A 10,669-nucleotide genomic window follows, 5' to 3' on the forward strand; every position below is an offset into this window, starting at 1 on the left:
GTTTTGCTGAGGTTCCTAGCACAGACATACGGGACCCCTCGACCCCTAGGCAAGGCACCTGAGTTACGGGTACCCAAGACAACCAACCATCCCTCAGCTGGCTCTACCCTTAAGGAATGGAGGTCTTCTTCAACTCCATGGTCTTGGATGGGAGCAGGGGGTGGGTGTAGAGAAGCGTGTGGCAATTTTGTTTTTTTAGTTTGTGGGTCCGCCTGCTTCCACCCTTTTGGACTTGTCTGGGCTATTAGCAATTTCTAGGAACTCCTAGGCTCCTGCCTTCCAGGCCTTGGCACATGTTATTCCCTCTGCCCTTCCCTTAACCAGCTAGCTCCTTGTTCTTAGCATCTTAATTGGATTGTCGTCTCCTACAGGAAACCCTTCCTGACTCCCCAACCTGCATCAAACACACCGTCTCCTTTGAGCTCCCCTGGGCTACGGTCCATTGGGTCACAAAGAGTCGGACTGAAGCAACTTAGTAGGCGCGCTTGCACAGTCCATTCCTGAACATCCTGGGTCATCATTGGTGATGGATCTATGTCCCGATAGATTGGGAGCTCCAAGAAGGCAGAGCCAGGGCTGTCCTGGTCATAGCTGTATTCCCAGCACCATAGGGCACATTTCATTCCATGAAAGGGAAAAAAAAAGTTATCCTTTCATCTCTCAGTCTTGGTAAATAATATACCCAATGTTCCCTTTGCTAAGTCACCTTTCTCCACTCCACCCTACTTCTCATCATTTAGGTCATAACTCAGATGGTTCCTTCTCCGGGAAGCCTTCCTTGATTCTTCTGACTGAGTCAGATGTTTCCTCAGGGCTTCCCGTCTCAGCCCTCATCATTCTGGCTGCACCTTCCCCACTGGAGCCTTGACTACTCTGGGTCATCCGTACTGATGAGTGTGTTTCATGTGCTTGGCGGGGGCTCCAGGAGGCAGGGGTTGGACTGTTTCCATCACTACTGAGTCCTTGGCACACAACAAAGGGCCTTTATGCAAACTAGGTGTTGAGGGAATGTCTGATGGTTGAACAAATTGATGAGAGAGGTGCTGAGGATGGGGCGGTGGTGAACAGGACAGACAGAACTTTTCACCCTTTAGGTCTCACCCAAGGTGTCCCCTTGGAAAAGACCCTGATGTTGGGAAAGATTGAGGGCAGGAGGAGGAGAGGGCAACAGAGGATGAGATGGTTGGATGGCATCACTGACTCCATAGACATGAATCTGAGCAAACTCGGGAGATAGTGAAGGACAGGGAAGCCTGGTGTGCTGCAGTTCATGGTTCGCAAAGAGTTGGACATGACTGAGTGACTAAACAACTACAATAGCAACAAGGTGTCCCCTCCTTCAGGAAGCTCTCCTTGATCCTTGATGGGCTTCCATAACCCCTTGGGCTCCTCAAGTATAACCTTGACCCCCTTAGGCTGTCCCTTTGTGGAACAGATCTTTTCCTCCCTTAAACTTCTCTGGAACTAGGCATTCAGTTCCTCTGGTTCCCATCGCCTCAGGCCCTGGGTGTCCTGTCCCATGATTCCTTAAGGATCCAGTTGTCCTCCTGAAGCCCCAGAATGCAAACAATCCAAACCCCAGGCACTTGGGGACCCCAGCTGTTCCTTGGCCTCTACGTCCAGGTGTGAGATATCTGGATTTTTGGATAATTTCATCCCTCAGACTCTCTGCAAACTGGGTCTCCTTACAGGGGCCAGCTTCCCAGGCATGTGACTCATGGGATTGAAAGGTCCCTGCGTTCAGAAGAGCCCTCTTGGATTTAATCATCTGCGATTGCCATCTGGAAATTCTTAATTTTGCATTTGAATTTGCATTTTGGAAGTGAAGTCTGAAGGGACATGAAGCTTGATCTGGGGGGATTGGGGCCTCAGCTCAAACAAAGTCCCACACCTGTCATCTCCCACCTCCCTGGGATAGGTTCTGTCTGCCTTCCCCTCCCTGCTCCTGCCCTGTGACCTCTGCCATCCACCAACCCTGGCAGGGGCCTGGGAGCCCATGGGAGAGTCAGACATGTGTGATTCCTGGCATCTCAGATGGGGCACAGCAGTAGGCAACTAGCGGAAGGAAAACCTAGCAACCAGAATGCTTTAGTTGTGGGGCAGGGTCTCTAGACACCTGTGAGGGTCTGTGCTTGTCCCATGAGTATCCCTGTACTCCAGGGAACATGACATTAAACATTAGACCAAGGGAACATGACATATGGGGTTGGGAGAGACAGAGAAAGAAAGGAAAGTAGCATTTATTTAAAATTTTTTTTCTTTGGCCATGCAGTGCGACATGTGGGATCTTAGTTCCCAGATCAAGGATGGAACCCACGACACCCCCTGCAGTAGAAGCTCAGGGTCTGGACTGGACTGCCAGGGAAGTCCCAGCATTTCTACTTTAATACTTTTCATTACACTCTTTCCTGCCCTTTAAACCAGGTCCCCATATTTTCATTTTGCACCGAGCCCCGCAAATTATGTAGCCGGCCCTGGCTCTGACCCCACCCCTTCTCTGACACATCCCAGAGGGAGTGGGTCTGAGGGAGGTTGGGAACATCACTGGGGCCAGAGCCTACCCTTCCCCAGGGGACAGGAAACCCATAGTGCAGATGGCCCCAGGCTTGTCTGACGCCCTGGCATGACCTCCAGGGCTGAGGACCTGGTGCCTCCACACTGACCCCTCTGTTCATCTCTCTGGGGAACAGATTCTAAATCTGTTTGCATTGACCCCTGTGGAGGAGAGCAGGGGAGAGTCATAGAGTAGTTATAAGTATAGACCCTGCATTTAAACCTCCCTCTGTTCTCTGGTCACAGGCCATGTTGCGGGGGGTGGGAGGGGGCAGGCTGTAAGCACCCAGGATGCGGGCAGGCCTGAGCAAGAGGAGACTCCCCACCCTGGGTCCCACTCCCTCCCAAGACGCCAGCTCTTCTGGTCTGGCCAGTTGGGGTTCCTCCCTGAAACTCTCCCACGCAGCTGGAGCCTGCAGGGCCTCCTGCTCTGGGGTGCACAATAATAATAGTATTGTCACCCTGCCTCACTCCATCCCTCAGGAGATAGGGGGTTTCAGACCCATTTGGCAAAGGAGGCAGCTGAAATTCAGAGAGGGAGATGGTGCGGCTGGAGGTCGCAGAGTGAGAAGATGGCAGAGGCAGGGGTAAAATTTTAGTCTGTCCGACTCCAGACTCAAAATTTTGTCCACTGCCTCACTCCACCACAAAAGACTCTCATCTCTTTATTATGACACCTCAGAGGCTCAGAGAGGTGAAGACACTTAGGTAGGGTCACACAGCAAACCATAAGTGGGGCTGAGATTCCAAGGCTGGGAGGCAGGGAGGTAGGGGGCAGTGCTGAATGACTTCACAGTCACTCACTTTCTCTGAGCTGCGGCATGATGCCAAGTGACCCAGCCTAGGTGACTGAGGTGCTAGTCATTGTTGGCGGTGTGTGGAGGGGTACCCCATGTGGTCCAGGGAACGGATAAAATCTTTATGAACACAGCCGCTATTTTTCCTGCCACAAGTAATCCTCATCATCTGTCAAGAGAAACAAAGTAAGATTAAAGTTGTAGCTTTAAATAATAATAGAATATAAATAATATATAATATGCATAGTCATTTATATTAGTTTATATATGGGGATGTTTAGTCATTTTGTGGTTTGCCCAGAGTTCTTGTTTGTTTCTGTGTTCAGACATGGGAGGCAGTGGTCCTGACTGTCTCACTCCATCATGATCACAGTTCGGGCCTCATCTGTGGTGGTGCAGGGATGGAACAGAGCACTCAGGCCTCCAACTCCCAGTCATCAGGGTTGTTGCTGTCTTTCTTACCCGGGAGACTGCCCTGCTCCCTCCCTGGTCTTCTGCCCTCCTTTTCTCGCCCCTACTATAGTCTTTTCCATTTTTGACAGAGGCCACAGTGGCATTCCATCCCACCTTTATCCCTTTCTTTTTTTTAAATACAGTTCTTTTTAAAGATTTTTTCGATATGGACCATTTTAAAGTCTTTATTGAATTTGTTACAATATTGTTTCTGTTTTCTGCTTTAGTGTTTTGGCCATGAGACGTGTGAGATCTTAGCTCCTCAATCAGGGATCAAACCCACACTCTTTGCTTTGGAAGGCAGAGTCTTAACCACTGGACTGTCAAGGAAGACCCTCCCCTTTCTTTTTGTAAGAATAGTGTACATACAGTAAAGTGCATAAATATACAACATATGGTTTAGTGATTCTTTACACATTTGTTGTTACATGTGTAACCGCCACCCAGATGAACACAGTAGGGGCTTCTTATTATTACTCTTTTGGGGCAATGCTTTCCTAAAATAACCCCGATTTCTATCACCACTGATTAGCTTTGCCGGTTCCAGAACTTCCATAGAGATGGAGTCACATGGTATCTTTTATTTGTTTAAGGCTTCTTGAGCTCAGAATAAAGTTTTTGAGATTCACATTGCTGCTCAGGCCAGTAGTTGGCCCAGTTTCATTGCTGGGTAATTCCCTGGGTTTAGTGAATTCATTTCTTGAGAAGTTTTTGCATCATGTGCCAGACTGACAGATCAAAAAGCAAATCTGATTGTGTCCCCCAGATGTAGACCCCAAGAAACATTCTCCATCTTTCTCAAAATTAATTCAGATCTCTCTGCAGGGCTTGGCATGCCTGGAACAGTCTGACCCCTGCCTGGCTCTTGTGCCTCTCATTGCCCTCACCTTCTGAGCTCCAGAGGCTCTGCTCTCCTCTCTGTGTTTGAATGGTCCATGTTGCTTCCCATCGAGGGCTTTGCACTTGCTGCTCTCTCTGCTTTGCCATGTGCTCTGTCTCCATCCCGACATGCTTCACTGTTTAAACCTCCAAGTCTTTAAGATTATCAGGCGACTCAGTGATTTACATCTCCAGGGATGCTTCACTGATCAGCCCCCTACTTCTAGACTCCACACCTCCTTTTAGCTCCCTCCATTTCTTCCTTCATTGTCTTGGCTGGAAATAACAATTTGGATGATTGTTTAATTCATATCACATCAGAAAGTGACCTCTGGGAGGACCAGCACTGGTTCTGTTTAGTCTCCAGCATCACCCGACCCCAAACCTGCACTCATTCAATATTTACTGGATGCTGAGTGTTGAGTAGACCCCTTCTGTGAGCCTCAGTCTTCTCCTCTCTCCCCTCACCCTCCCAACCCAAACACATAGACTTTCTCCTGGGAACTGCCAGGGAACCATGACTCCCGCCCTTTCCCTCCTTGGCAGCTGTGGGTGACGACGCACCCAGGGGCGGTGTCACGCCCCACAGCGGACGCTGATTTGGCCTGGTTGGGCAAGGCCAGGATTGCCTGGGGGGAGGTTACTCATCCAGGGCTCAGGTAAGAGGGCCTGGGTTGGGAGGCGGCACACCTAGGGGGGAAGCCGAGAGAGCAGGACGGAACCATGGACCCCACGAGGAGAGCAGGCTCCTGGGCAGTGATCTGGACTACTGGCTGGCTGCTCCTGCTGTCGCTGCTGCTTCCAGAAGGTGAGTCTGTTGCCAGAAGGGGGCGGAGGGGGCACAGTGGGAGCTCTAAGGAAGAGTCTCCCCCCACCGCACCCCCCAATGGAGAGGGCTGTGGGAAGACTCTCCTGTCCTGAGCAGAAGGAGCTGTGGGGAAATTTCTTCCACCTGGAACAGAGGGGTTGTGGGAAGGATCATCTGCCTCTGTGGGGGAGGGGGTGCTGTAGGAAAGATTTGCTACCCTGGGCAGAAGGGACTGTGGAAACTTTCTTCCATCCTGAGTAGACGTCGGGGCGGGGGTGGGGGGTGGGGGGGTGGGGGGGTGGGGGGGTGGGAAGGGATGTCTCACCGAATGACTTAACTGTGGGTAAAATTCTCCCATCCTAAGTGGAGAGCTGAAGGAAGGAGTCCCATTTATGTCAGGGAACCCCTACCTTGGGCATAAGGGGCTGTGAAAAAGATACTCCCACTGTAGGCATGAAAGGGACACAGTGTATCTCCTGGTCTCAGATTTATGGCTAAGTTTTCCTTATCCCTGAGGAGGGCATGCAATCCACTCCAGTATTCTTACTTGGAGAATCCCTTGGCTAGAGGAGCCTGGCGGGCTACAGTCCAAAGGGTAGCAAAGAGTTGGACATGACTGAAGCAACTTAGCACGCACGCATTTCCTTATCCCTGACCTGGAAAAGGATGTGCGGTACAGTTGCACAAGGGCGGAGGGAGTGGAAAGGACTATTTCTTCTTTGGGGAGGAGACTTCAGTTGGGATCGCTCAGTTCTACTTGCCTCTGCACCCCCAGGAGCGAAGGCCCTGGAGTGTTACAGCTGCGTGCAGAACGCAGATGACGGGTGCTCGCCTCAGAAGATGAAGACGGTGAAGTGTGCACCAGGCGTGGAAGTCTGCACAGAGGCTGTGGGGGCCGTGGAGACTAGTGAGTGGGACCTCCTGGTCCTTGCCTACCAGCTTCCAGCTCCTCCATCCGGGCCCCCCTCCTTGTAGTCCCGCCCCTCCTTCTGACTTTGGCCACACCCACTCGAGCGCATCGCCATTGTTCCCTTTCAGTCTGCAAGGGCCTGGGCCTTTCAACACAACCATGCCTTTAGGGCTTAGAAAGGTGAGAAGACTGAGTGTTGCGCAGGGGTGAGGTGACCTGGGAGAATCCAGATCTGGGACCTAGTCTCCTTGAAGGAGGCTCACTGAGATCTTGCTATCGCCTTCTGACCCTTGCAAAATCCTCTCCACCCCAACCAAGCCTCTCCCATCCAATGGAGCCCTTGGTGATGGATACTAGATACTCTCCTAGGGTCCCAAGGCTGAGGTTCCGGGTCCCTCTGACCCGCCCTTGTCTGAGGTCACAGCTCCTAGGAGGCTCCATCTATCTCCGATCCTGTTCCTTTTTCGTCAGTCTCAGTTCTTTCTGAGAACTGATGTTGCTTTCTGCGGGTCAGACTCCCTGGGGTCGTGCCCCTTCTTAGTTCCACTCTTACCCCATCCCAGCTTTTGTGTACAGTATCTGTCAGCTTCTCTGTCCCCTCATACTCAGATCTCTCAAATCTGTTGTTCTTTCCCCTCGGATCTGCTCTTTCTCCCCGCTGCTCCCACCTTGGCCTGCCTATCTTCTGGGGCCGATCTATTCGAGGCCCCGCCCATAGGCCACGCCCCCTCTGACCCCCCTAACCCCGCTGCCTCTTCGCAGTCCACGGGCAATTCTCGGTGGCAGTGCGGGGCTGCGGTTCGGGACTCCCCGGCAAGAATGACCGCGGACTGGACCTTTATGGGATTCTGGCCTTCATCCAGCTGCAGCAGTGTCCCCAGGACCGCTGCAACGCGAAACTCAACCTCACCTCGCGAGCGCTCAACCCTGCAGGTCGGTGGGGGCGGAGCCACAGGCCCGGGGGCGGAGCCACGCCTGGGCCTAGAGGCTGGGGGCGGTGGCAAGCTGGAGGCGGGAAAACTCCGCAAGGGCTGGGGGCGGGGTCACGCCCTGGGGGCGGGGTTAGAGGCAGAGCTGTGTGCCCGTCGAGGGGCGGAGACGTGGACTTGAGGGACGCCGCCGAGCAGGTCAGTGCTTCCTGAACCCCCTGGACCGCTTCCTTCCTCCTCGCCCCCGTCGCAGGCAATGAGAGTGCCTACCAGCCCAACGGCGTCGAGTGCTACAGCTGCGTGGGGCTGAGCCGCAAGGAGTGCCAGGGTAGGGCGCCGCCCGTCGTGAGCTGCTACAACGCCAGCGACCGTTTCTACAAGGGCTGTTTCGACGGCAATGTCACCTTGACAGCAGGTGAGCGGAGCTCCGAAGCACCTGACCTGCATGGGTCGTGGTAGCCCTTTCTGAGGCCTTATGGGTGGTAGGTAATAGCACCCTTTTACCCAAAGGGTTCCCCCACCTTCCAGTGCCTTCTGGGAACCGTAGGCCTAAGTTGGTGGCTTGTCCTAGAGCATCATGAGAATTGCAGTCCTATTCCCAGGATAGCACGGGAACAGGAATACTTTTGTCCCAGAGTTTTGGAGAAAATATATTTTCACAGAGGCTTACCAGGTGCCACAATGGGAGGACGTGCAATGGGAAATGTATTTAAGTCTCCAAACTTCTGCCCAGGCATCGTGGGGAATCTAGTCCTTAAAACTCAAGGGTTAGTGTCTCGTAATATTTTGTCCCACCCCGAAGTATTAGGAGAGATGTGATTCACCCTCCAGGTCTCTGCCTCAGGGAAACATGGGAGTTCTTCAAATCCCATTCTCTGCAAGATGTATTATGGGAGATGAAGACCCTGATGCTGGGAAAGATTGAAGGTGGGAGGAGAAGGGGACGACAGAGGATGAGATGGTTGGATGGCATCACTGACTCAATGGACATGAGTTTGCGTAAACTCTGGGAGTTGGTGATGATGGTCAGGGAGCCCTGGCATGCTGCAGTCCATGGGGTCGCAAAGAGTCAGACACCACTGAGCGACTGAACTGAACTGCGTTCTGACTCTAAGACTGAATTTTGGCAAGGGTGGAGTCAGGGGAGGAAGAGGGAGGCAATGCTCTTCTCTTTCGTCCTGTTGAGAGGTGTTGTATCCCAGTTCAAAACTTTCTTCCAAGGCATTGTGGGACTTGTAGTTCATTCTATGCATTTTTCCTCTTAAGGCCTATGGGAAGTGTGGTCTACTGAATACAAAAGACATTGGGACAGTGTTTCTCAAAGTGAGGCCCAAATGGAGACACAAGGATTAATGGTTGCAGAGCCCTTCCGTCCCCTGTTTTGGATGTTCTTGATCTTGTGTTGCCCCTAAGTTTCGTTCTGGCTGTGCCTAACCCCTACCCCCAACCATGGACCTACCCGTGTCTCTCTCCTGCAGCTAATGTGACCGTGTCCTTGCCTGTCCGGGGCTGCGTCCAGGATGAGTTCTGCACACGGGATTCGGCGACAGGCCCAGGGTTCACACTCAGTGGCTCCTGCTGCCACGGGTCCCGCTGTAACTCGGACCTCCGCAACAAGACCTACTTCTCCCCTCAATTCCCACCTCTCGTCTTGCTGCCCCCACCTCGGTCCACCACCCTGGCCCCAACCAAATCTGTCAGTACTTCCACCTCAGCCCCATCCTCCACCGTCATCACCAAAGCTACCCCGGTCCCCACCACCACCCGGGCCACCACCAAACCCATCACCCCAGCTCGGACCAACCAGACTTCTCCAAAAGAGGTGGGACGTGAGACCTTCCAGGAAGAGGAAGCTAGCTTGGCTGGAGGTGCTAGTGGCCACCAGGACCGCAGAAATATGGGGCAGTACCCCGGTACCACAGTACCCCATAGTAAAGGCTCTGCAGCTCTTTGGGCAGGATGGGTGACTCTTCTGTTGGCTGTGGCTGCTGGCGCCCTACTGTGAGCTTCTCCACCTCTTGCCTTACTTCCTGGGCCCTGGATACCTCCCTTTCTGTTACTTCTTTTCCCACTCCCTGGACTGGGCTGGCCCAGCCCCTGTTCTCCCCAGCTTTTGCTGCACTGGTTTGCGGCTTTGGGACACAAAGTTGCCGTTGTATATATATATATATATATATCCTGCCGGGATGTTCTAGCTTTTTGAGGGCAGCAGCTGTATCCCCAGCATCTTTGTCTCTCCCTGGTGTCCTCCTGATGCTTATGACAGTGGGAAGTCAGAGCTGTCCCAGGGAAGGAGGGAGAGATGATGATAAGCTCTCTGTTCTCTGTTCTAGCCAACCTGGAATAGGACAGGCGGGGGGCTGATGGCTCTGCCCCCCCACCCCCCACCATGCCCCTCCATCTTTGTGGGAATCACTTTTTTGGCATCTTCTCTTTTCTAGACTGTGAGTTCCTCAAGAGCAGGGCCTGTGCCTTATGTCTCTGTGTTGTCGATGTCTGGCACATAAAGGCTTCAATAAAAGTTTGGTTACTTTGTATAGTGTTTTATTTGTTTTAAAATTTTAAAAAACATTTATTTCTTTATTTGACCGTGCCTGGTCTTAGTTGTGAGAGATCTTTGAATTTCGGCACGTGGGATCTAGTTTCCCGACCAAGGATCAAACCTGGGCCCTCTGCCTTGAAGGGGTCTAAGCATGCGGAGTCTTAGCCACTGGACCACCAGGGAAGTCCTGTGTAGTGTTTTATAGGAGTTATTCCTAGTTCACTGCTGACACCAAACTTGTGGGACGTTGAGCTCGGGTGGGAATGCCAAGACCAAGATAGAGAAACTGAGATCCAGAGTTACCGCTCCCGGGGGAAGTCGCGTTCGAACACCTTTCACCTCCTGAGTTGAGCGGTGCACATGGGCTGTCCCATCTGGTGAGAAGGAGACCAGGCGAGACCATTGAGCAGTGTGGAGTGAATGGGACTGTTAGCAATGCTTGGGAGCAGAGGGGAGTCTTGTTTCATGGGTTTACCTACCTTGCTATCTATCTGGTTTCTTAAGAATCACTGTACAACACGAGAAATATAGCCAATGTTTTTTTAATAACTGTCAATGGAAAGTAACCTTTAAAAATTATATAGGAAAAAACAGCCTAGCTTCATGATGAAAAGAAAAAAAGAATCAGTCAGTGGCTCGGTCATGGCATCCCACCTGTCCGAAGGGCTGCCAGGTGCTGTTGGGAACTTTGGGCCTAAGCCTCACCACCGCCTGCAGTCAGATGAAGGGTTGGGGGGCCAGCGAGGAAAAGCTTGGCTTGGGAAGGAGAAACCCTGGCAGGCTTCCAGACTGCCTGAC

The 10,669-nt window shown here is 52.3% G+C and overlaps 1 protein-coding gene across 1 annotated transcript; it reads left to right on the forward strand.

Moving 5' to 3' along the window:
- The first annotated feature begins 3,404 nt into the window (after positions 1-3,404).
- Positions 3,405-9,863, forward strand: LYPD3 (LY6/PLAUR domain containing 3). Its single transcript, XM_081516030.1, has 6 exons — positions 3,405-3,536; positions 5,229-5,490; positions 6,266-6,397; positions 7,163-7,333; positions 7,583-7,744; positions 8,808-9,863. Exons 2-6 carry the CDS (start codon positions 5,406-5,408, stop codon positions 9,332-9,334), a joined length of 1,077 nt encoding a protein of 358 aa, XP_081372156.1. The 5' UTR covers positions 3,405-3,536; positions 5,229-5,405; the 3' UTR covers positions 9,335-9,863.
- The last annotated feature ends 806 nt before the right edge of the window (positions 9,864-10,669 follow it).

This window comes from Giraffa tippelskirchi, chromosome 7 (genome assembly GCF_054371585.1).
Source record: "Giraffa tippelskirchi isolate mGirTip1 chromosome 7, T2T-mGirTip1v1.2.pri, whole genome shotgun sequence".
Lineage (NCBI taxonomy): Eukaryota > Metazoa > Chordata > Mammalia > Artiodactyla > Giraffidae > Giraffa > Giraffa tippelskirchi.